The sequence below is a fragment of the Podarcis gaigeae genome (genome assembly GCF_964106915.1).
Source record: "Podarcis gaigeae genome assembly, chromosome: 5".
In the NCBI taxonomy this organism is placed as follows: domain Eukaryota; kingdom Metazoa; phylum Chordata; class Lepidosauria; order Squamata; family Lacertidae; genus Podarcis; species Podarcis gaigeae.
Genome location: NC_139681.1, coordinates 44,303,251 through 44,330,224, shown reverse-complemented (window position 1 = coordinate 44,330,224; position 26,974 = coordinate 44,303,251). Strand labels below are relative to the sequence as shown.

The following is a 26,974-nucleotide window of genomic DNA, read 5'->3' as shown; positions in this document are numbered from 1 at the left end:
AGAATTTTGGCGCTTGTAGGGATCTTGGGAGTTCATCTAGGTCATCCTTTTGCTCAATGCAGGAAACTTCTAAGCTCTACTTCCAGGGAAGAAGAACCCAACATCTTCCAGTACTGTCTGTTTGGCTGTCAGGCACCTTGTACTTTAGGAAGTTTCTGTCAGCTTTCAACCAAAATCTGCCTCTTTACAATTTCCATCCATTCATTCCAGCTCTGCCCTCTCAAGCAACCGAGAATAAGCCTGCTCCTTCTTTTGTGCAGTGGCCCTTCAGGTATTTGAAGACAGCGATCTGAAGACCACCCCACTCCTTAGTTTTCATCAATCTTTTTATTTTATTTATCTGTTAGTACTGGCCTTTTGAGCCTGACTGCTTTTAACATAATTTGGAAGCACCCCATTTCAATTCCCCTAAAACCCATTATTTTTTGCATTATATATATACCCATTTGTCACGGTACAGGTGATGTCTAGAAAGCAGAAACCAGTGGGCATGAAGAGAAATTATGCGAATTCAGCTGGTGCAAGAATATACAACTTATCTAACATACTAGATGTTCTGTATAATGGAAAATTACAAATAACCCAGTTTCTCTCTCTCATATATACACACACTCATGTTTTTATTGTGGTGGCTGTGACTCAAAGCATATCTAGCTTGACATTGACCTATCCACTTTCACTGATTTCAGGCATCATTGACTACTGTTGAATCCAATTCTAGTGGTCACACAAGTGCAAACCCATTTAGAGTGTCAATTTGGCAGTGAGTGGCTGAGATAAGCCTTTAGCAAGGTGTATTGATTTCTTGTTCCGATCTTGTCACCTGTGTCTTGCACCTGCTGTGTTGTCAACACCATTCAGTTTTTAAAGTTTGTGCCTGAAAGAGCTGGGCTGCTTGCTGCTGCTCTATGTGTTGTTCGGAATGTCATTCTATGGACAGTTCCTTTGGCAGTGCACCCGCCACTGGTCTTGGACCTGTGGAACAGGACACCCTCCGAATAAAGGAAGTTGATGGCCTTTTTATAAATTCATTCAGGCTTATAGCCATTCTTTTTGCTACCCTTATGAAATTGTGTGGAACAGGATTTGATTACATGCTGTACTAGAGATAAAATCTTGCTGTGGTTACTGTCCTGTGCTGCGTGTGTATTGGATTAATTTCATTATTGGAAAAAAACCAAGTCCTTTTCTTTGGAAAAAAAACCTAATTCTATGTTGTGTTTAGACCACCCCAAACAAAGACTGAACATATCAGTTCAACTTTTAAAGATTCATAAGGAGGATGCTTGCTTTTTGTTTGTTCATGCTATTTAATGGATTTATAATCCGCCTTTCAACTTTTAAAGAAATAATTACCATTTAATCTTTGTTTGTTTTAAGACATCACACTGTACGGCATGCAGTAAATTGCTCCACAAATTTGCAGTGACATCGTATCTTCTTAATCAGGGGCAATATTGTGCTGAATTTTCATGTATTGGGAGATGCCTGTTTGTGTGTGAAAGCTTCTTGTTCTTTCATTTCATTTGTAAGCCTCATGGCTTATCTCTACTAGATTGTTAAAATAAGCAGGACCACAAAGAAAGCATAATGAGCTGGAGGAGGCACAACTTGGAGTGATGTGATAAATACTCAATTCCCATAGCTTCTGTAGCACAGAATGACATTCAGGCATGTGAAAATATTTCTAAAAGTGGTGAGGAGCGATTTGAACACAACATGTTGTTTTATAATTTCAGAAGAAAGCTAGAGGCTTGTTAACTGTTGTTCACTGTGGTTTTAGAACCTGTATGTGGATGACTATTATCAGTACAAATATTGCTCAACTTTGGAAATGCTTTCATTTCATTAAGATCTTGGGTACTGCTCTGATTCTTCAGGGGTGAATGCTGGAATATCAGGGAGAATCTTGTCCCTTGTCTAGGACCAACAAACTCTGGTGCCTTATATTTCCTCTTGGTCTTCATTTGTGGACAGTGTGTGGTATGTTTACGTTAACTCGTGTAATTACCAAAAGGGAAGGGACAATTTAACAAGACAAATGAGTTCAGTTAACTTGATAAACCCGAGAGAGCTAGTGTAGTATAGTGTAAGCAATGATCTTAGTCTCATACTTGGTTCACCCATTAACCATTATCTCTTTAATCTGAAGAACTATACGTCATTCAATCTAGCATCCATACCAATACCAGAAAGGGTATTAATGGAGCAAATATGTCTGGCTTATAGGCGTATACCATAGTTTTCTAGACTTTTCATGTTGGTGACAAACTTTCTAGACATGCATCATTTTGCGACACAGTAATTCAGTTTTACTAGCAAAGTGGAGGTTAAACTAACCCCTTTCCAGCTCCGGAAGGAGTGTCGAGATCGTTCGTGTGACACACCTACACACTACAGCCAACAAACTAACGTGTCACGACACACAGTTTGGAAGGCTCTGACGTATACATAAGATACTTGAGTGAAAGGGTGTGTGTGTGGGGGGGGGGGAAGAAACACTGCAGCTGTGACATACCTAGATTCCAATATCACATTGTCTCACATGACTTACTCATAAACAAGTTAAAGAAATGTGAAGTGCCAGAAGACACCTTTGTCACTGGCTTATGAGTCTCCAAAGAGTTCCTACATTGTGATTTAAAAAACCAACCAACTTGGGGGTCCTATTTAGGCTTGCTATCCTATGTTGGGTCCCTCAGGGACTATTTGCTAGCATTCCATCTCTGGCACAGAGGCTATTACTAGTGCTTCCTGAATGTGATTTAAGGTTGTAGGATAGGTTACAAATGGGAGTAAATGGGAGGTTAACTGAAGGATTGCCAATTCCAGTTGGAGCTGCCTGAACGTTAGGATCTTCCTCTGGATTTCCTTGCCTTTAAGGTGAGGCAGGTCACTAGTAATAAGTAGTTAGGATCTTTTAAACTGTGGCTACCTGGCTCTAGGATGATGCCCCAAATCTTTTTGGAGTCTATTTTAAGACATTTTCATTTGCCTAGGCTTTTTATATCTCCTGCTTTGTTCTTGATCTCTCCTTGTTTTTAATATTGAACATGCTAAAGTTGTGCTGTTCTTATTTATTTTTGTTTGTTTTTTAATGTTTTCCATGTTGGTTTTTCTTTTTTTTAAAAAAAACCCAACACTTTGCAATCTGGGAGCCTCTTTGGAGACTGGAGTGGGGTATAAAACACTCAAAAGAAATTCAACAAATATTACTGCTGTAAAACAACCTTATGATTATGATTATTAAAAAATATCAAATCAGACTCACCTCCTGATACAGCTTTCTGTGCAAGGCCTGCCCTCCGGTATTTGGTGTAGGCTTTTGCATGTGTTTCTTTACAGTGCACTTTAGATTACATGGGGTTTGTACCTTTATTATAAATCAGCACTGCTCTTATAAATGGTTGCAGTTGCAGTTGCAATTTCCCTTCCCAAAGATAATTAGATCTTCTGCTTTATTCTCTCTTTTGGGACTGCTTCAAGTAAAAAAACAACAACAAAAAACAACTTTGCTGAGCTTTGTATGTTCCCAGTCATATCTCTCACAAGTTGGCTTTTAAAAAGACTTTTAATTAAAATCCCATTGCAGAGTTCCTTAGATCAATGTTCCTAATTTATCAAGAGTTCAGCACGGAAAGTGACTGACAGCTCCGATCTGATTGCTGTTTGGTTTATTGTATTTAAGGAGTTGTCTGTCAGAAGAGCAAAGTGCTGTAATGAGTGTCTGCATCAAACTGCCATGAACTTACTAGCATTCTTACTCATAATCCTGTAGATTGAGTGTTGAATCAGAATCAGAGACAGTTATATGTGGGCTTGGGAGTTCTAGTTTTGTGCTCTGCAGCAGTGCTTCTCCAACTATCTGATGTTGTGGGCTGGCAATTCCTCCCCCTGCCCCATGTGCCAGGGACTGGTACCGTGTTTGGTCCCTCAAGCATCCCACCAGACCTGGGTTGTGGTGGAGTCACTGTGAACTGGCAGCTCATTGACTAGCACTGGTTTGCGGGCCAACATTTTGAGTAGCGCTGTTCTACAGGCCAGTGCAATTTGCTTCTGCTCTGATGCCTTTATTATATGTTACTTAGTAGTGGGCTGTGATTTGGAAATGAAAGGTTTGTGGGCAACTCCATATATTTATATCACATGAGTTTATTTTTGGATAAATTGATGGTACCAAACCTGTGGACTCAGAAGCAGAGTTTATGTATGGACTATAAATACATCTGAATTCCCTCTTCCATTGGTCCTTCGTTGTTGTATCTATGGCTAAGAGTAGAAAGAACCAAAGCTACATTCCTGGGCATGCTTTGTTGGGAGAAAGACCCACTGAAAGTGAGACTTGCCTCTGATGAGTAGACATGTTTAGGATTGCCCTGTAAGTCACATTTATACAGTAGTATGGTAATGAATTTTTAAAAAACACAGATGGCCTGTCATTTCATTAAAACAAACTAGTGAAAAACAGTCTATAATTTTTAAACATAAATAAAATAAGCAGTCAGCAGAGAGAAGCTGTTATTAATCTCCCCTTTCAAGTGCTTTGTCAAATAAATTTGGCCAAAGGTTGGTCTGTATTGTGCCTCCAAGCACAGAATTTCTTAACTGTTAGATCAGGGTTTCCCAAACTTGGGTTTCCAGCAGCTTTTGGACTACAGTTCCCACCATCCTTGACCACTGGTCCAGCTATCTAGGAATGATAGAAGCTGTAGTCCAAAAACTGCTGGAAACCCAAGTATGGGAAACCTTAATGGTAAAGGGACCCCTGACCATTAGATCCAGTCGTGGCCGACTCTGGGGTTGCGGCGCTCATCTTGCTTTATTGGTCAAGGGAGCCAGCGTACAACTTCCTGGTCATGTGACCAGCATGACTAAGCCACTTCTAGCAAACCAGAGCAGCGCACGGAAACGCCGTTTACCTTCCCGCTGGAGCGGTACCTATTTATCTACTTGCACTTTGACGTGCTTTCAAACTGCTAGGTGGGCAGGAGCAGGGACCAAGCAATGGGAGCTCAACCCATCATGGGGATTCGAACCGCCGACCTTCTGATCGGCAAGCCCTGGGCTCTGTGGTTTAACCCACAGCACCACCTGCGTCCCATGGGAAACCTTGGGTTAGGTTATATCCAGTGTTATTGTTCTCTTCTTCCAGAAGTGACAGAATACTTACTTTTATTTTTTATGTTTTAGAATACCTGCTGAAGAGCCATTACAGTATGTTTTTCCCCCCTTTGAATGCTGTATTTTAATATTAGGTTTATTTATTTCCAAAGGGAGAAAAAGATATTGTCTTTAATACTAAAAATAATTACTTCTAACGGTTTTAATTGCAGTGGAAGTACAATGTGCACATGTAAACTATGTGCAAAGTTTACATGGTTTGTATCAGTGGTGGCTAACCTGTGACCTGTTCCTCCCCCCCCCCCCGATGATGCGGGACTACAGCTCCCATCAGCCTATAGCATTGGCCATTCTAGCTGAGGCTGATGGGAGTTGAACAACATCTGGAGGGTCATAAGTTAAAGATTCTTGGTTTACAATATGAATTGCTGTAGTATATGGGAAACTAGGGTTGCAACCTTTCTATACACATTATGGAAATAAGTACCAGTGGGCTTACTATGTTTGTATAGAATTGCATCGTAGATCAGTTAGCAGTTTTATTTTTATGTTGATTCTATTGCAGCATTTAAATCTCCCACCCCACAGTTTCCCAGCTCCTCTAATATAGTGCTGATGTCTCCTATTTCCCCCTTCTCTTCTCCAGCACACAAACTTTTAGGCTGTTTCTTGCAAATATCTGTGTTCTGAAATTTGCAGTAAAGTGTGTGTAAACAAGGAAGTGAGTCAGTTGAAAAATGCATCTGTAGCAATTTGTGTGTCTCCTATACATGTCCCAAGAAGAGTGGGTGTTATTTTCTTTTTTTCTTAAAGAAAGATAGTGCCATTTCAAATGTTAATTTAGAGCTGTGTTGGCAAGGCCACACTTCTCATGAAATTCTGTGAGAATATAAGAGAACGAAAGAGAACGACTAGAAGAAAATGCTGATGTAGCTTTATATATACATATATATAAAACCAAAACACTGTTAATGATATGAAGATGAATACTGTCAAAAGCTGTCCATTATATGGTTTCAAATCTGCTGGGTATTTTTGGTCTTTCCTTTTTGAAGAGCAGACTCATGAATCTTGTTTGTTCTTTAATTTCTCTTTGGATATTCTGTTAAATAAATAAAGTTGAATCTGTTTAATTGGGTGGAACAACTGTTTATTATTGGTTCTGTCTCGCGTAGCAAGCCAGTATGAACTGATGCTTGATGTCAGTATTCTACATCTCAATGTAAACTACCAGGTTGAGACTTAATAGACAGAAGGCAGAAGTCTTTCTGGTCAACAGGGCTGCTGATCCTTAGATTAGGTGGCACCCTCTTTTGGATGGACTTACATTCCTTCTGAATTAATTAGGTTCATAGCTTTAGAGTGCTCCTGGATTCTGCTCTACTCTTAAGCAGTCAGGATGTGATAGCTGTTGCTAGGCATGCTCCAATATTATTTTACTTATGGCCCACTGAGTACAAATAAAAAGTAACAGATTATAGAATGCACAACAAGGTGGAAAGAGAAATGGCAAAACAATCATTGGTTATTTAAGGAAAACAGCAACATTTAGAAATCTTGTAACTTGCCTAGTAAGAGCTCTTCAATCAAATGAGCAACAGAGAAATGCTCTTGCACAGTTTAGGTTGACACACCAACAGCACCTGTTCCCAAGGAAGCGTGTGTGGACAAAAAGAAAACTGCTTTAGGTTTTTAAAAACTCCCCTTTTCTCCTCTTTGCACCCTGTCTGCTCCATTCACGGCCTTTCTAGGGCACGTATCAAATGTTACAACCATTTTGACTGATTGAGTTTCTGTGCTGCTTTCCATTGAAGTGTATCCCAAAGTGGTTTACAAAACTAAATAACAGTACTAAATGTGACAATAGAACATCACACTTGCAGATAAGAATATCACAATTATAATGCCTTGGCCATTAAGAGTTGTATAATATTGAGAAATACACAATAAAACAACTATAAGTAATTATAATGTTAAAAACACCAGCTCATATATGATCCTGCATATCCACTCGCGTTTGTCAGAAGCTCTGGCCTGCATCTCATTGCCATCCGTGTTGTGGTCAGTGGAAGAGAACCTTCTCTTGAGCTTCTGGAACTTCCTTTCAGATCGGTCCTTTAATTAAAGACTTTAGGCACAGGACAGATGTTCTTGTTTTGGAGTACTTGTGACAACCAGCTCTTAAATACTTCCATTCATCTCCTTGCTCAATGCTTCTTGACAATTTAAACTTATGTAACTTGTTTTTCATATTTAACATTTTGTATGGTGGTTTTAATTTTTGTTGGTCCTTGTCACCTTGAGCATCATGATACAAGTTGGAGAAGTAAGACACACATTTCTTAAAAATGTAAATAATGAATAAATAATACAGGACCAGTTTATACATTTAGCATTCCTTCTTTCTGTATGATCTTGTGTTCCGTCGCAAAGTTTCAGAGGGTAGGACAATCCATAGAATGAGCCTCTCTTGGAGAAACACACGGGAGAAGATGCTGCTTATTCAATCCATAATTGCTTTGTGATCATTTTTTTTAATGAAAAGTGGTGATACCTGCAGTTACACTGGTTAAATTCCAGAGGGGCTTCTTATACACAGATAGTGGTTTCAGCTATGCCGGCAAACTAATACTGAACTGTTACTTTTTTTAAAAAATTCTAATTAGCTGGTGGGTTTCTTTTGGCAGTATTTTTGATGCTAAAAACTTGACTTTTCCCTCTCTCTAGCATTCTACAACTATGATGCCAGGGGCCCAGATGAGCTGTCTTTACAAATAGGAGACACCGTCCACATATTGGAGACACATGAAGGCAAGTGGAACAAATGTTTCTTCCGTAACCATTATTCTTCCCGTCATGACTGTCAGCGTTTGGGTTTTATGTGCCTGCCTGTTTTAGCAGATGAGTTCTATTTTGAAATCTAATGAAATATTGAAGTATTTAAATGGGCAAAGAATTAACAGTTACTGCACATTAAACGAGCAGGCTTGTGATAGCTGAAGAATAACCTTTCTAAGATGCAAATTTTTCTTTTTCCCTCCCTCCCCCGCAACCCCCCCCCAAAGATTGATATTTGTGCAGCTTAATTTGTATGGATCTCTAGTAGCATCTGTTGAGCGGTTAGAATGGTAAGATATCCCTAAGAAACCCTCAGACTTCAGATAATATACAAGGTCCTATTAAAATGAGTTAATTTTGAATGCTGAAATATAAAAGATACTTATCTTCTAAACTGTAAGTCTCTGCTGTGTGGTCTGTCCTAAAAAAACCCCAATATTTTATTTGCGTCCCTTTCAAAATGAAGTTAATTATTATTATGTATTATGTATTGAATTTATACACTGTACTATACCCCCTGGTCTCAGGGCGGTGTACAGAATAAAATCAAAATATAAAACCACAAAATCCATAATCAAAATAACAACAACAACAACCCAATAACCCCTCCCCCCAACACCCCCCCCATTTTAAAAAGGGCATAGGATGTCAATCAAATCAACCAAAGGCATGGTTAAAACAGAACGTTTTTGCCTGGTGCCTAAAGGTGCATAAGGAAGATGCCAGGCAAACTTCCCTGGAGAGAGAATTCCACAGACAGGGAGCCACTGCAGAGAAGGCCCGTTCTCGTGTTGTCATCCCTCTCGAGGAGGAGGCACATGAAGAAGGGCCTCAGAAGACAATCTCAGGATCTGGGTAGGTTCATATGGAAAGAGGTATACCTTGAGGTATTGCGGTCCTGAGCTGTTCAAGGCTTTTTAGGTCAAAACCTGCGCTTTGAATTGGGCCCGAAAAATTAATTGGTAGCCAGTGCAGTCTGACCAAGATCGCTGTAATATGCTCAAGCCGTCTTGCTCTGATGAGCGACCTGGCCACTAAATTGTGCACTAGCTGCAGTTTCTGAACTGTCTTCAGAGGCAGCCCTATGTATAATGCATTGCAGCCATCTAACTTTGAGGTTACCAGAGCATAGACAACAGTAGTTAGGCTATCCCTGTCCAGATAGGGCCATAGCTGGACCACCAACCGAAGCTGATGGAAGGCACTCTAATCTGGTGAACTGGGTTTGGGTCTCCGCTCCTCCACGTACAGCTGCTGGGTGACCTTGGGCTAGTCACACTTCTTTGAAGTCTCTCAGCCCCACTCACCTCACAGAGTGTTTGTTGTGGGGAAGAAAGGGAAAGGAGATTGTTAGCCGCTTTGAGACTCCTTCGGGTAGTGATAAAGCGGGATATCAAATCCAAACTCTTCTTCTTCTTCACCTGAGCCTTGAGCGACAACAAAGGATCCAGGAGTACCCCCAAGCTACAAACCTGCTCCTTCAGAGGAAGTGTAACCCCATCAAGAGCAGGCGATCTTCTACCCATCCGGTCTAGGGAACCACCCACTAACAATGTCTCAGTCTTATCTGGATTGAGCTTCAGTTTGTTGGCTCTCATCCAGTCCATTACCGAGGCAAGACATTGGTCCAGCACTTCCACTGCCTCACCTGCAGATGTAAAGGAGAAATAGAGCTGAGTGATGTCAGCATACTGCTGACAGTGTACTCCAAACCTTCAGATAACCCCACCCAGTGGTTTCATGTAGATGTTAAACAACATAGGGGATAGGATTGAGCCCTGCTGAACCCCACATTGAAGGCTCCATGGGGTTGAAAAGCATTCCCCAAGCAACACCCTCTGGGAACGATGCAAAGCGGTGCCACACACCCCTAGTTTGGACAGTTGTTTGAGAAGAATACTATGGTTGATGGTATGGAAAGCCGCTGAGAGGTGGAGGAGAATTAACAGGGACATGTTTCCCTTGTCTCTCTCTCTCGACTGAGATCATACAGTGCTCCCAAAGCAGTTTCTGTTCCAAAACTGGGCCTAAACCCTGATTGAAACGGATCCAGAAAATCAGTTTCTTCCAAAAGTGCCTGGATTTGGTCTGCGACCATTTGCTCAGGGCTAGAACCTTGCTCAGGGAAGGGAAATTAGCAACTGGCCCGTAGTTAATTAGGTTTTCCGAATTCAGGGAACGTTTCCTAAGAAGTGGATTTAAAGAAGTATTAGTTTTTATATACAGCGATATGTGTATAATCTCCTCTTTCCCCCAAATATTTGAAGGTTGTCTTTGACCTATATAATCCTTTATTAATATTTATTTTGTATTTATATCACACCTTTCCCCCATGATGCTTAAGGCAGGATTCTTGCCGTTTTATCCCCACAGAAGTCTGTGAGGTAAGTTAGGCTGAGAGTGCTTGGCCCAAGGCAACCCAGTAAGCTTCATAGTAGAGTTCAGTTTTGAACCAAGTCTCCACAGTCCTTGTCTGACATTTGAACAACTAAAGTAAGAATTTACTGTGTTTATTTCTATCTACCGTTCAGCATTCCTTGTCTGACTTTATATTTGATCTGCTTTCAATCCCCTGGATGTAAATAGTAAACACCACAGCTGCTTAACAGTTGCAGGTGCATAAGTTTTATTGATTCACTCCCTTCCCCCGCTCCCTGCCTGCTCCTTTCAGGACTGAGACCTTATTTTCTTTCTCATCAATATGTATGTTTGCTTCCTCTTCCTCCTGCTTTTTTCCTCTGACCTTTTCAGATACAAATGAAGGATGCAGTTGCGCTGTTCCAAGTGACACTTTACAACCCTAGAAAGACTACTTGCATAAAATGCACAGTAAGGGGTCTCTACCACACTTGATAGTGAAAGGCATGCTCTCTCTACCTCATTTGTTTTATGCGATTTTCAAAAGCCAGGCTTAGCTGTTGCATGCTGCCTCATGACAATGAAATATGCAAATAGAGAAGCAGCATAAATTCAACTATTGATGTACAGTCTTCGTTCAGACTTAATGTCAATCTCTGGCTTTTCATTAACTGTGAAAGTGGACCTGAGAAGAGATTTTCTAAACTGACCATAGTTGGCTGTTGCACCTGAAGGCAGCAAACACTGGCTTGCTTAAAACATAGATTGCTCTTATACCAGAACTTCAAACTATGATTTGATGTTTAAATGAAGACATAGGGACATAACCCTGTGTTTGTTTGTCTGGGAAAGGTATTCTTGGTGGGCCAAGTATTCTTAGAAGAAAGGCAGCAAGACCTCCTTCGCTAAACAAAAACTCTTTTGCAGCTCAATATCTCTCCCTTTTCTTCTTAGTTACCCTCAGTGCAGAGCAGCTCTCGGTTCCAACAGCTAGACAGATGCTTATAAACCTACTTTATAGAGCCAGCGTGGTGTAGTGGTTAAGAGTGGTAGACTCATAATCTGGTGAACCGGGTTTGCTTCCCCACTTCTCCACATGCAGCTGCGGGGTGACCTTGGGCTAGTCACAACTCTCTGAAGTCTCTCAGCCTCACTCACCTCACAGAGTGTCTGTTGTGGGGGAGGAAGGGAAAGGAGATTATTAGCCACTTTGAGACTCCTTAGGGTAGTGATAAAGCGGGATATCAAATCCAAACTCTTCTTCTTCTTCTTTTGATGAGCTGTACCTGGCAGCACTTTCTACACCTTTATGTGCCTTATAACGCAGATGGAGCAGATAAACCAGTTTGTCTGATTAGCATCACAGATAGCAAATGAAACAAATATATTTGCTGATGACTGGATGGGTATTTAAGTTAGTAGATTTTATCAAGTTGGTTTTTGTGGGTGGGTGTTTTTTTGTATTGCCTACAGCAGTGCAAATGTCCCTTCTCCAAAGCACTTGGGAGTAAAGGTGCCATAAGCACCTCTCCCCCTTCTTCATCTAGCTTTACAAATCTTCCCCACTGACAACCCCATTGTAGTATAATTATTTCAGCCCATCAAAACATCTCTCACATTTGTGGAGGCACGATGTCATTGCAAGGAAACAAAGAGGTAATTTCTCATTCACTCTGCCCACCCCCACCCCCACCCCCGATCCACAACACACCTGCAAGCGATCAGCATTATGTGCTTTTATTGCTACCAAGCGCATTCTGCTTTAGTGTGACTGTTTAATAATAATTATAAAAAAACAACAACACCCATCACACATAATAGTCATTCACAAAGAGTGATAGTGCTGCGCCAAATTGGGCGGAATCTTCCATACAAACGCTAACCAATTCAGCACAAAACTGGCAAGCGAACCTGCATTGTAAACTGCTCTGCCTGTCATTCTCAGTAAATATGGGTCCTTTTCCCCCACCCACTGATCCTCTGGAGAGGCCACAGACAAATTTTACAACAAAGATTATAAAAAACGACTACTCTGTTTCATTATGTATCTACACCGCTAATTTCTTCCTATTAAAACCATGCTTTTGTGCAGGCTATGTAGAGGGACTGTCTGCCTCAGCTAATTACCCACATATACCTGAGAAAGGATATAGGATCTCTTCTTTCCTGCCCACCAGGCTGTTTCACAGTCAAAAGGACTGCAGGATAAAAAGCGTGGGGGGTGGGGGTGGGGAGGCAGAGACAACTCCTGTCATCCTGATGGCAGCATCACTGGTCGTGGATGATGGGAGTTGTAGTCCAACAAAGATCTGAAGAAACAGGCATGGGAAAGGCTGCCCTGTAGGGTTGAAAGAAATTTTTATCGCACCCATTCACAGAAAAGCTAATATATACATGATTGTATATAAAGCCTTAAACAGTGCAGGACCGCAATACCTCAAGGACCGCCTCTCTTCATATGAACGGACCCGGATCCTGTGATCATCATCTGAGGCCCTTCTTCGTGTGCCTCCTCCACGAGAGGTCCAGAGAGTGCCAACATGAGAATGGGCCTTCTCTGCGGTGGTTTCCCATTTGTGGAATGCTCTCCCCAGGGAGGTTCAGTTGGCACCTTCATTATACACTTTTAGGCGCCAGGCGAAAGCGTTCCTCTTTAAACAGGCCTTGGGCTGATGGACATCTGATGCGCTTTTATACGTGTTGTGGAAGGGAGGATTATTGGTTTATTTGTCCTTATTTTTATAGTGTACTTTGTGTTTTTTTAAAAAATATATTGTAATTTTATGTTGTGAACTGCCCTGAGATCTACAGGTCTAGGGTAGCATACAGATTTATGTAGAAGTAGTAGTAGTAGTAGTAGCAGCAGCAGCAGCAGCAGCAGCAGCAGCAGCAGCAGCAGCAGCTAGATTAAGCACACAAAATGGCTAATGGTGGTGGTTTATTGGTTTTTCTAAATCACAGGACTGGAAACATGAACATCTGTGCATATCTGCCACACACATTGCACTACTCAACAAACAGATCACTTCCATAAGCATCAAATATTTAAGCTGCCTTCAGAAATGTCTACACCAGGTGCATGGTAGAATCTTGCATGCAGCAACATGGCAAATCCATGCTCTGTTCACTGGGTTTGGCCACCAATCACCATCAGAAGAATCAAGGCAGATAAAAGACATTTTTAAATGCATAAACACTAATGACTGGATGTTTCAAGCTGTTTTTAGTGCTATTAATCAGACCACAGGACTGACATACAGAATCCAAATATGGTCAGGTGAAAAGCATTCTTTTACACTTCTGGTAGATGGTGGGTATTGTAATGCCACTTATATAAATATATGATGCGGCCATATGTAGGACTGTATACAGTATTCTGGTTATCCTGTGGTTATGCCAGGTTAAACTACCTGACTTTTAGAAAACATCTGAAGGCAGCCCTGTTTAGGAAAGTTTTTAATGTTTGAGGTTTTCTTGTGTTTTTAATATTCTATTGGGAGCCGCCCAGAGTGGCTGGGGAAACCCAGCCAGGTGGTGGGGTATAAATAACAAAAAAATATATATTATTATAGTAATGTGCTTTTTGTGCGGCTACCTTTGAAGGCTGTTTTGGATGTGTCAGCTAATGCAGAATGCAGCAGCCTGGATGTTTGTTGGGTCAAAGCCTTTGTACCATTTTACTCCAGTTGTCTACAAATTACTTTATAAAAGTTTATTAAGAAATCTTTTCTTCTAGGTTGGTACAGAGGTTATACTTTAAGGAAAAAATCCAAAAAAGTAAGTATTTCGTTTCCATAGTAGCAAATTCCTTTTTTGTGTCTGATGGTTTAGGTTTTTTCATAGTAACTACTTAAGATATTCTATTTCCTTTCGAAACTTTTCCCTGAAAGGTAAATTAGAAAAAAAAGTTTGTGGATAATGCTGTTAAAATAATGGGTTGCTCTGAAATAGAATTTGCTTTTTGAAAAACAATAAGTAGCTTTGTGATATTTTCTGTCTTTCACTACAAAAATGGGTGGTGGTTAGCCTTCACACATACTTACATATTTTGTTTATAGAAATACAGTGGTACCTCAGGTTACAGATGCTTCAGGGTACAGACTCCACTAACCCAGAAATAGTACCTTGGGTTAAGAACTTTGCTTCAGGATGAGAACAGAAATCGCGTGGCGGTGGCACGGCAGCAACAGCGGTAGGCCCCATTAGCTAAAGTGGTGCTTCAAGTTAAGAATGGACCTCCAGAACGAATTAAGTTTTTAACCCGAGGTACCACTGTAGGTTGGTAAGAGGAATAGTTTATAACTTGCTGGTTGTGAATTTTAATTTTAATTAATATTAAAATTGAGTTTCAGTAGCTTCTCTTTCAAGAAACTCCATAGGTATTAAAATGTAAGTGGGCAGTTTATAGGAATCCTGTCAGCTGAACTCACTTTGTTGGCTGACCTAGGCAGTACAGTGGTACCTTGGGTTAAGAACTTAATTTGTTCTGGAGGTCTGTTCTTTGCGCATGCGCAGAAGTGCCAAATCGTACCGGCACCTGCACAGATTTGGCGCTCAGGATGCAATTGCTGCAGGTTGCGGATGTGCCTCCATCCCGGATTACGTCTGCAACCCGAGGTTCCACTGTACTTCATTTTACTTCTATTACAGTGGTACCTCAGTTTAAGAACAGTCCGGTTTAAGAACAATTTGATTCACAAACTCTGCAAAACTGGAAATAGTGTCTTGGTTTGAGAACTTTATCTTGGTCTAAGAATGGAATCCGAACAGTGGAAGGGCACCGACGGCGGGAGGCCTCATTAGGGAAAGTGCGCCTCGGTTTAGAACAGTTTTGGTTTAAGATCGGACTTCTGGAATGGATTAAGTTCGTAAACTGAGGTACCACTGTATTTAGAATGACGCATGAGCAGTGGGGTAGCAGGCATTGAATTTTGGCATCAGACAGGCCTCTGCTGAAATTTGAGACCCTAAGGTCCACCACTGATCAATATATGTACCATCCTACTTCCCCTCTGCTCTTCTAATAATGGTCCTCCAATGAGAATATCAGAAGCTTTTGGCTTAGATTTCAGTTAACGGCAGTTTAGCATTCTGTCCTAACCTCAAGCTCTTGTTAATTGAAATGCCCCATGATTTAAAACAGGATTGTTTCAAGTAACTATGATTATGATTAAAGCAGTTAGTTGGGTTCATGTACAATGCTAAACTCTTCTAGTTAGTATAAAGTGAAAGTAAATACTTCTGAATTCATCCTCCCCCTGGCTTGCCCAGGCTTGTTCTTATAATTATAAATCATCTTTCAGGGATGTATAACTATGTAATATTTAAATGAAATGTAATTCTGAACTTTATTGGTCATTCAGATCCCCCTCCCCCAGCAATAATACATTTATTTTTCTTGTTTAAGGGCATATTTCCCTCCTCCTATATACAGCTTAAGGAAGCAATAGTTGAAGGAAAAGGGTAAGTTACAAAATTAACAGATGGAAATATTTTCATAATGGCTTCTTTGCACATTAGATAAATAAATGACGATGCACAGGAAATTAAGTCTAAGGTTTATTCTTTCAAAGATTAGGGTGGGGGGAAAGGAACAAGTAGAGAATGGACAATCACACTTCTTTGTGGTCTAGGGTTTATGTGAATCAGTACGGTAGCAGTGGTTTTGAGATAACTAGTTGAATGAAAGCATGAATGATAACGGCCAGTTGTTTGAAGAGATTGTGGAGGAAAGGGGTCAAGTTCACTGCTTGTACGGTGTTAAAGGATAATATTATGAAAATGATGTATAGATGGTACTTAACCCCTGTAAAATGGGCAAAGATATATCCTAATAGTGATTATGCTGGAAATGTAAAGAAAAAGAAGGTACCTTTTATCATATTTGGTGGACCTGCCCTAAGGTGAAAGACTTCTGGGAAAAGATTTATAATGAAATGAAAAAAATGTTGAAATATACATTTATTAAGAAACCAGAGGCCTCTTGGAATAACAGGCTCGGAATTGCCCAAGAAAGATGTTAGATTGTTTTTGTATGCCACATCTGCAGCTAGAATTTTGTTAGCTAAGAATTGGAAAACACAAGAAGTCCCAACAGTGGAGGAATGGCAGATGAAGATGATGGACTTTTCAGAGCTAGTCGACCTGACTGGAAGAGTCCGCGACCAGAAGAAGGAGGAGTACCAGGAGGAATGGATGAAAATCAAAGACTATTTAGTTAAATATTGATAATTTAATTGGGAAAACTTGCAAATACCAGATAGGCTTAGGATTTAAATATGTAATGTTAGAGAATAATATGTTTAAAGATAAAATGGAAAGAAAGAAAGAAAGAAAGAAAGAAAGAAAGAAAGAAAGATGTTAAGTAATTAAGTTAATTTTATGAGAAAATTGGTTTTGGAAAACTGTTACAATGATATTCTCAGCCAGGGGGATTCGAGGAAGTCACTTAACAATGTTATTAAGATTGGATTAAGTACAGTTAAGATATATGTTTGTTTGTTTGTTTGTTTGTTTGTCTAATTTTTTTTGGAAAATAAAAAAAATAAAAAAGAAGATAACGGCCAGTTTACCCAGTAACTCTCTTGAAACCCATCTTGAGTTCATTTAAGTGTTTGAAAGGATTTATGACATTTTTTATGTTTGCAAGGAAAGTCTCATTGATGTGAGAATAGTGTTTTCAAAGCAATATTTTTTCTAGCTTCAGCTGTTATTTGCTTGTGACTTTTTCTGCCAGTTCTGTGTGAAATAGCAGGGTTCCATGGGCTTGTAGACTGTAACACAATGGACTTCCTCTTACGGGGCTGACTAAAAAGACCAGGCAAGCACATGGACCTTGTCCTGATAGTCACAGGAAGTGTTGGTGAGAGTAATAGCTTAAGAGAGAGAGAATACTTGGGATTGTGACAGGAAAACGTAGGTTGGAGATAAATCCTGGGGACTGCAGGAGAGGCTAAAAGCTGTTGCTTGTGCTGCCATCCCAAGATTCTGGACACATGTGTCTGTCAAAGCAGCTGGCATCTACTTCAGACTGAGATGGCATATGGTACATACTGTGTCTTTGATTTAAAACTTTATACTCCAATCCAGTTGTTCTGAAAGGAACACAGAATTATAGAACAGGAAACTCTATACATAAATCAGGGAGCTCGTAACAGAAGAGAAAAAACAACAACAAAGCAGATACATAAAATCATATAGGTGAAAAATGGGGCACATGGTAGATAATTGAGGTGGTACAGTCTATCCCAGCACCCTAATAAAGGCTGAAATCAGTGTTGAAGGTTTGCATTATGAGAATAATAACGCCTGTGTTAACATGGAGTAGAATTAAACCGCTCAGGTAAGATTTACTCTTTGGGTCCAGTGGACCCCCGAGTTGCTCTGTAGTGTGCATATGTGTGCATTTGCACTGGAATGTACAAGATTAAAATAACACACACACACAAATATGATTCAGTGCTTCTGCAGTAGTATAAGCACAAAAGTAGCATTTTGTGTATTTGATAAATTTAAAGTTACTTTATGCATCTGATTTTGAGAAGTTGCTGGACCTCAGCTAGTTTAGATGTTTAGTAGTTTCCATGGGGTCCCTTCTGGCTCTGATACCATGATTTCAATAGGAATACACCAGATTCCAATACTTTAGTACAGAGGTAGCTAATATGTTGCCCTTGGGCTGGATTCCCACCTCTGGTCATCCCTGACCATTGACCATGCTGGGGCTGATGGGAATCTGGTCACTCCTGGCTAAGTAAGTTAAATATAAATTAAAATAAAAAGGAAAGGGGCTGTGATAAAATACTGCAGGACAGCTGACTCCATAATTCTTGAGGGCTGTATGGAGTAGGAAGTGGTTTAGGTTTGCCTAAGATAAGTTTTACAGATGATTTAAACAGCCCTTGGGGTCCACAGAAATCCCATTAGCTGGCAAGGGTTAAAAAAAACCATCAAGCAAAAAGTATAAGATCTACAAAAAAATAAAAAATAAAAAAGCTTTGCCAGATACAAGCCTGAATGTAAAATAACTATTCTTCTGTGCCTGGTTTATTTTTATGCCTTTTTAAATATGTAAATTATGAAAGCGCTAATCATTTGATTACTGCATAATGACACCTTCCTGACTGATTGCATAGCTCCTTCAGTAAGCACCATACTTTAAACATACTGTGTAGTATGGTAGTTGTATAGTACTCAGATGATGCGTTATTTAAATGTAGTAATTTAGAGGCACAAACACTGAGGACTTGCAAAATAGCTTTTCTTGTCCTTGAAACTAGCAGTGTTTGGGTTTGAACAGAATCCCTTGTAATGACAGGTGATGTACAGTTGGCGGGTTTTTGTGTGTGTGTGCCTATGAATACCAAATGCTTACTCTCTCAAGCGTGTACCCATTTTATAATGTTGGAAATGATTTTTTTAAAAAAGTTGTGATTATGAGTTTTTAAACCAAAAAGAGTTGGGTAGGTTGTGTAGAACATCACAATTCAGTGTTGGTATCTAACAGCTGTGTAATTAGAATGCAATTACATTTTCCCTCCTTTTTTCCTCTTCTTCCATTCTATGTTGGCTTGCTTCTTAGACAACATGAAACTGTTATACCCAGCGAACTACCACTCATTCAGGAGGTTACCACCACGCTACGGGAATGGTCTACAATATGGCGGCACCTCTATATTGTAAGTATAGAAGGCTTCCTAAGATAATTCATTTTCGAGGGTTCTGTACCGTTGGTCCTTGGAAAAGCCTGTAGCTCAGTTCACAAAATCAGCCAAGCTACATACACCAGTTAAAAATATTCCAATGGCCATGGTGCCAGTAGCTCAAGGGTCTATCCCAGCAGTGGGGAACCTCTGGCCTATGGATCAAATTGGGCTCACTGGCCAGATTGGCACTCCTTTTATATGCAGACTTTGCCTGTCAAAGCTCCCAGGTTCCATTCTCACCATCTTGTGTTTAAAAAGAAACTTGAGCAGCTGTCTCAAGTGGAGTGGAGAGCGATCGTGAGTTGGAGTCAACCGTTCTAGGGTAGATGGATCAGTAGATTTGATATATGGTATATGGCAACCTCATATGTCTCTATATGAACAAAAAGGCCATTCTCTTTCTTCCCCCATTCCTTCTAGAAATTTGGGTTGCCAAAATGCTTATAATTTTCATTCTGTTATTGATTCACACATGCATTTGGCTGTGCACACCTGCATGCATTTAACATGTTTGTGTGTATATATAATATTGTTCCTGAGTATTTCCTTGTGGTACTGCAAATGAAAACCCAACTGTAAGGAACTGAGAAAATTCACTTTTGCATCGGTCTGGTTTCTCCAAGTTGTGTTTTAAAAATTGCTTTGACTATTCTGAAGAAACAAACAGACCTACAGTAGTTATAAATTCCAGCCTCTTGACTACACTTGCACCTGCTAATGCTGAATTCAAGAGCTGAGTGCTGACAACTTTATGTTCTAAACTCGGCCACCCACGAATGAAAGGGAGGTCCAGGGGTATTTGTGGGGGGGGGGGAACTCTGTGGTAAGCAGAAATGCATAAAACTTAACCCCCTCCCCAAAGTGGGCAAGCCCCTTCCCAAATTGTATCTGAGGAATATGCCCACATGCTGCCTTCATGCTGCTATGGGAACCTGGCAGCTTATAGGGCAGAGTGCAGGTGCAGATACTCTTCTTCAGCCTCATGGTCTTTCCTCAGTCTGGTAAGCTCTTAAATTGCGGATTCCCATCACCTTTTCTGGGGTTGGAGGCTACGCAGAGAAAGCTCCAAATGCCTTGCAAGGCGGACAGTTTACCCACATTGCAAGGCTGTAGGAGGCTGAGAGGCAGGTCCAATAGCATTCACACCCCGAGGATAAAAAACAGAATACTGAATCGATACTTGTTTATTATTATTTTTTAAATCCAACTTCCAGCACTTTTCCTGCTGTACCACTGTGGCTGTTATACTTCATTATGAAGAAGACCAATAACAGAACTAAATGCATACTGTTTTCCTCTTTTACAGCAAGATAACAGAGAAATGTTCCATAATGTAAGGCACATGATATATGATCTTATTGAATGGAGGTCACAAATACTCTCTGGAACCCTACCCCAGGATGAGCTCAAGGAACTTAAAAAGAAAGTCACTGCCAAAATTGACTACGGAAACAGGTTTGTGATGTTGTTTGAAATGCACAGCCTTTTCTTTTTTTTCTTTTTGTACGTAGAAGTTATATGCATATAACTTGTATAAACCTGCAATAAACCGTTGCATTGTGGAGTACTCCTGTTCAATGTTCTAGTCTACCAGTCATGCTTCCCCCACCAGGATAATCCATTTCATTTTGCCTTGCCTTGGGCTTTCTGCCCCTGACAGACAGACATGGCATTCTGTGACCACTGATCATGTGCAGTCTTAATTAGATAATTTGGGGGGTTTGGCTTCTTAGCCCCCCCCCTATATTTTTTTCAGCTTATGTAAACCTTAGGGTTTCCCCAAGCTGACTTTTCGTTTCTCCATAACCCCATTTTGGCTATGTAGTGGTCATAACTCAGCACCTGAATTCCTTATTAGTCCCTTCCAGCTCTTCAATTCTATGATTAGGACTGTGTTATTAATTAGCCATTACATATTCTTCCTTCACTGTAAGAATGTAAGGAGCTGAAGGTAAAGGCAGACATGATATAAAAAGATTTGCAGTCCCCTATCTATAACTGGCTTCTCTTGCAAATGTGAAAAGTTGGTATTTTCAGAACTTGAGAGGAAATGTGTGCTGAGATTAAACGCAATGAGTTCATTTCCAGCTCAGCCCTACTAAGGTATAAATGTTATGCTGGTCTTCACCCTTGGAAGTTCTTTTAATCTTAGAACTGAGAGAATCTGAACTTTAAGGTGAAGACAGATGTAATGTTTTTGATATGATGGGATTGGTTTGAACACTCGGTGCTCTGAAAAGAAATATCTTGGAATGGAACAAATCTGTGTTCAGACCACTTGCAACCTATTGAAAATTTCATGTCTGTTCTCGCTCTTACTTTTTTAGAAGAAAGCTTCCAGTCCTCCGTATTAGAGATGTATGTTTCACGTTACTTACTGTCCAAATAAATTGCTAGAGTACAATCTAGCCTCTGTTTACCAAACGGCTGAGATTTGGCTAGCAAATTTGCTCCAAGGCAGCAAAAACTAACACACCAGTCAATATTTTTTTTGCAGCAAATAGGAATTGGTACAAAAAAGTTTTGCCAGAAATTGGATCTGTTATATAATTTTAGACATTGTAAGTATTTTGCCAAACTTGTTATGAGAGCGAATTTTAACATCAGGTTTTGTGTGAAACATATTGTTTTTGAGGGCTCCTTCATTGGGACTTACTAACTCAAATTAAGAGAAACAGCCATGTCATTTTCAATATATGCTTTCTGTAGCGAATGTTTGTAAAAAATATTACCTAAGAAGATTACCTTGAGACCTTTTTTTGCATTCAAATTGTTAAGTGAAAGCTGTTTGCAGTATTTGAAGCTGGAGATGTACTGCTGATTTTGTAACTTTTGTGCTTAAGCTTACTAACGTTTCACCAATTAATTGATTCCAATTCCAATTGCAGTAACAAACAATTGGGTAAGTTGGCTCTGGATAGATTATTTAAACATTTGAAGACTGGCTACAAATGATTTGCAACCCTCCCAACATTATTATATCATACAAGATTTATAGTCCAATATATGATTTGTAATCAATTAACCACGTTGTCAATATCAATTAAGTGTTTTAAATTTGTTGTTAGCCGCCCTGAGCCCGGTTTTCTGAACTGGGAAGGGTGGGGTATAAATAAATTTATTATTATTATTTATTAGTATACGAGAGGTAGCTAACTTCATTTAAGCTTTATCATAGACGTATGTCATAGATCTGGAAAAGTCCTTGAATTCACCTTCTGCTTCTGTAAATGGTTTATGAATCTTCCTGTAGCTTTGTCTAAAAAGCCAGAGTATTTTAAAGCACCAAACTGCTTAATTGTGTCTAGTTCAGATTAATAAGAAAATGCTGTTGATTCACTTGCTGTTGTTTTCCTTTTCATACAGAATTCTTGATTTAGACCTAGTGGTAAGGGATGAAGATGGCAATATATTGGATCCTGAGCAAACCAGCACCATCAGCCTTTTCAGAGCTCATGAAATAGCTTCCAAGCAAGTGGAGGAAAGACTGCTGGAAGAAAAAGTAATAAAACATAGTGCATACTAGTATACATTATGAAATGTGTAAATGGTGTTAAGGACTAGCAATGACATTTAGATTGTGAATGGCTTTCAAGATTATGTTTTCAAAAAACACATTGCACATTTCTCCTGGCTATAGCCTTTGCTACAGTCCTGAAAGAACGTAAGCAGTTTTTTAGTTGGCACCGTAGCTTTTAGCATTTGAATTCATAGATCATAGATTTAAAACCTCCAAGGGTTTAATTAGTCACTAGTCTGCTCACCTGGGGCAGGATAAAATTGGTGAACTGAACCTTCCCTTGCCTCTGTATCAGCCTTGCAGTGCTATGCTGCCTACCTCACTGAATCTTTTAGATCTGGGAGACTACTGTTTCTAATGAGAAGAGAGAAGGTTTGCAGCAACCACAGCATGTGGTACTTGCCTGCATGGATGTCTTGCTTGTAAATGACCAAGAAAGGCAGCTCTGCCGACCCTGTAATTGTCCGTCCTTCTCTTACCCCCCCTGTCAGTTTCTAGCCTAGTTGCATGCTGCCTATGACACATGAAAGATGCGTGGAGTGAGAGTGGAGAGGGAGCAGATTAGTGAGCTAAGAACAGGAGCCAAATGCACAAATATTTGCAGGGCTGGATTTATGTAAATGTTTGTATCGTGGTGGGTCAGCTTGTTTCTTAGTCATCATAGAGTACTTGGTAAGTTCTTTAAAAATTCTCTCCTGTTACAGTCTCAAAAGCAGAATCTTGACATTAGTAGGCAAGCCAAATTTGCTGCGACACCTTCGTTTGCCTTGTTTGTAAACCTGAAAAACGTTGTCTGCAAAATCGGAGAAGATGCTGAAGTCCTTATGTCTTTGTATGATCCTTTAGAATCCAAGTTTATCAGGTCAGTGCTGTACGGGAATGTTTTGTTTGCTTTGTTAACTGTTAAATTTTAGTTTAGTGACTGCCTAATCCCAAAGGCACAGGACTAGTCATATGAATATACAGTGGTGCCCCACAAGACGAACGCCTCGCAAGACGAAAAACCCGCTAGACGAAAGGGTTTTCCGTTTTGGAGGCGCTTCGCAAAACGAATTTCCCTATGGGCTTGCTTCGCAAGAAGAAAGCCCATAGGGAAATCTCCGGGGACTTCTTTTAAATGCTAGCGGTGGGGAGCAAAGACTTCCCCCCCCCCCGGCCTTCAGAAGAGGTCCAGGAAGGCCGGCGGGGGCCGAAAGGCTTTGCTCCCCACCGCCAGTATTTTAAAAGCAGTCCAGAATAGCAGGGAAGCGCTTCCCGCTATCCCGGATGGCTTTTGAAGGCAGGCAGGGGGGAGCAAAGACCTCTTCTGAAGGCGGGTGGGGGGCAAAGGTCTTTGCTCCCCGCTGCCTGCCTTCCGGGAGAGCGGAGAAACGCAGCGCTTTCTCCGCTTTCCCGGACGGCTTTTGAAGGCAGGCGGCGGGGGGGAGTAAAGACTTTCGCCCCCCACCGGCCTTCAGAAGAGGTCCTGGACCTCTTCTGGAGGCCGGCGGGGGGCAAAAGTCTTTGCTCCCCCCCCCTGCCTGCCTTCCGGGAGAGCGGAGAAACGCAGTGCTGCGTTTCTCCGCTCTCCCGGGAAGGCAGGCAGGGGGGACAAAGACTTTTGCCTCCCGCCCGCCTTCAGAAGAGGTCCAGGACCTCTTCTGAAGGCCGGTGGGGGGCCAAAGTCTTTGTCCCCCCCGCCTGCCTTCCCGGGGGCTTTTAAATCGCCCCGGGACAGCGGAGAATTCAGGACCAGAGTCCAGGACCTCTTCTGAAGGCCGGTGGGGGGCGAAAGTCTTTGTCCCCCCTGCCTGCCTTCCCGGGGGCTTTTAAATCGCCCCGGGACAGCGGAGAAGCATTTTAAAATCGCCCCGGGAGCGGAGAAGTCTCCGCTGTCTGGGGTGATCTTAAAATGCTGGCGGGCGGCAGCGCTGCTGCCCGCGAAGCCTTCGCTGCCGCCCACCAGCATTTTAAAAACCCCGGGACAGCGGAGGAGTTCTCCGCTGTCTGGGGTGATCTTAAAATGCTGGCGGGCGGCAGCGCTGCTGCCCGCCAGCATTTTAAGACCACCCTGGGACAGCGGAGAAGTCTCCGCTGTCCCGGGAAGGCAGGCGGGGGGGGGGGGAGCAAAGACTTTCGCCCCCCACCGGCCTTCAGAAGAGGTCGGGGGACAGACTGTCCCCGGACCTGGCCTGAAGGCGGTTTCCATAGGAACGCATTAATTGATTTTTAATGCATTCCTATGGGAAACCGTGCTTCGCAAGACGAAAAACTCGCAAGACGAAAAGACTTGCTGAACGAATTAATTTCGTCTTGCGAGGCACCACTGTACACTCTTTACTTTAAAAAAAACCCAAAAACTTTATTTGTGAATGGCAGGGAAATGCATCTTCCTGAAGATACATAGGTGATAGTAAAGAATTTGAGTGCCCATGATATACATTCAACACCCTGCTCTCTTCTGAACCACACAAAACACTCCTATTGCAGTCCTCTCAGTGAGAGGGTACAGCATTTATCTCTTCAATCCTTTAAAGTGGAATTATAGTGATGAACATCACAAATGCCTGTTGAGGATAGCAAAGATGAAGGCTGTAAAGCACACAGCACATTTACAAGTATAAGTGGGCCTAGTGCTCACATTTTGACAAGCATCTGGAAAAATGGCACCGTGAATTGATACAGAAAATCTAAACCTTGAACTTCAGAAGCCCATTTAAATTCTTTCAGCTTTCAGAAAGCATGCCCTTTTTTGTAATGTAAGGGGGGCGGGAATCCATCAGGATTCTCCTTACTCTCCCAGAGCACATTTCTTCTGCAGCCCAAATGGAATGTAAAATGAAACAAATCCATGTATTCCTAGTTCCTGTTACTGCTTAAATGTGTGTGTTTGTGTATGTTACACATGTACAAAACACTGTTGTCTAACAGAGGCAATATTGACTGAGTAGAATCTCTGTATGCTTGTTAAAATGCAGGTTTTAATGTGTCACAATGTGACATATTTAGCTTTTGCTTGTAAAATTGTGATGTAGCTGATAAACTGATATGTTTATTTACGCAGTGAGAATTATCTGGTGAGGTGGTCGAGTTCTGGGCTTCCAAAAGACATAGATAGATTACATAATCTTCGAGCAGTGTTCACGGTAAGTTTGCAACTTTTGAGGTATTCTATTGCTTCAATAGTTTGTGAGGCAACAGGAAATCTCCAGCAGGGGAAGGCCATAGCTTTGTGACAGAGCACTGCTAAAGGGCTCTGGTTCACCCTCTGGTTCAATCCCTGGCATTTCTAGGGCTGGGAAAGACTGGAGAGCTGCTTGGTTGCTACTGGAGACAGTACTGAGCTAGATCAGCCAACAGCCTGATCTGGTATAGTGCCGTTTCCCATGCCCCTGCCAAAGTTTCCTTTGGCCCGACTGCACACCAGCCTCAGGTTGGTGCAGAAATGAGCATTGTTTGCCTTCCAGCTTCTGCCTTCAAGGACTGGAGCTGGGTTAGGAGAAGACATGCATCCCTTGCTTCCAGAGCGTAGGTATATACAGGAAGGAGCAAAGCTGTGCTGTAGCCCTACCGTGTCCCCCTGGCCTCTCTTGGTAGCCACATGTTGCCCACAGCTGTGTAAGCAGAAAGCTGTGACTGGGGTACTTGAATGATCAAGTAAGCAAGACCTCACTCAACCACATGCAGAACATAGTGGGAGAGGAAGAAATGTGACTGCATGGCTCTGCACTGCAGACAGAGAACTTCAGACCCAGAGACCAAATGTGGTCCTTCAGACTCTTCCCAGGCCACACCCCTCATTACCACTTCTCGGTACCCCCCGCAAGTGCTTTTACCTAGCTATAAAGTGTCCTTGAGCACTAATGCTTGCCTGTATGGAGGATAGAGAAGTGTGCGTGCAAAAACCTCTGGCTTTTGAATCACTGGAATGTAGCCTACAGTAGAAAGTAGGGCTGCGTGGTATATCGTCCAAAACTGGTTTGACAGCCACATTGTGATATTGGTTTAATAGTTTTTGACCTGGCAATATATCCCGAATCATGATGTGCATGTGTGTAAAAAATCACAATGTGGGAAAAACTGTGAAGCCAGCCAATGACTCTACATAGCTCCATCCTTATTTCAGACATTGTGATATATCAGTATATAGTGATGTTCAGCTGGTGATATATCACAATGTTGAAAACCAGATGTCGCCTAGCCCTAGTACAAAGGCCAGCCTCTGTTGTTCCACCCACTTTCCCCTCTGCTCACTGTTGGCATAGGGTGCTGAGAATTATGCTCTGAGGGGATTTAGTTTTTGGACTTTTTTTTTTATTAAAAAAAGGTCCTCCTTTCTTGGTATACACATTTCAGCACAGCACTCCTGTAGCATCCGAGTATGGCTTTAATTGGCCATATCTGTCTCATAGGCAGTATTTCACTTGCTCCTAGTTCTGTTCTTTTTGAACCC

The 26,974-nt window shown here is 41.3% G+C and overlaps 1 protein-coding gene across 4 annotated transcripts in view; it reads left to right on the top strand.

Annotated features, from left to right (window-relative positions):
* DOCK1 (dedicator of cytokinesis 1) overlaps positions 1–26,974 on the top strand; it is a 371,865-nt gene that overhangs the window by 46,838 nt on the left and 298,053 nt on the right. For all 4 annotated transcript variants that reach the window (XM_083740981.1, XM_083740979.1, XM_083740982.1 and 1 more), the window contains exons 2-9: positions 7,849–7,932; positions 14,054–14,094; positions 15,725–15,780; positions 18,899–18,995; positions 20,329–20,477; positions 22,389–22,524; positions 23,247–23,404; positions 25,586–25,667. In XM_083740981.1, the coding sequence (XP_083597107.1) occupies positions 7,849–7,932; positions 14,054–14,094; positions 15,725–15,780; positions 18,899–18,995; positions 20,329–20,477; positions 22,389–22,524; positions 23,247–23,404; positions 25,586–25,667 (803 nt within the window). The remainder of the gene's footprint in view (positions 1–7,848; positions 7,933–14,053; positions 14,095–15,724; positions 15,781–18,898; positions 18,996–20,328; positions 20,478–22,388; positions 22,525–23,246; positions 23,405–25,585; positions 25,668–26,974) is intronic.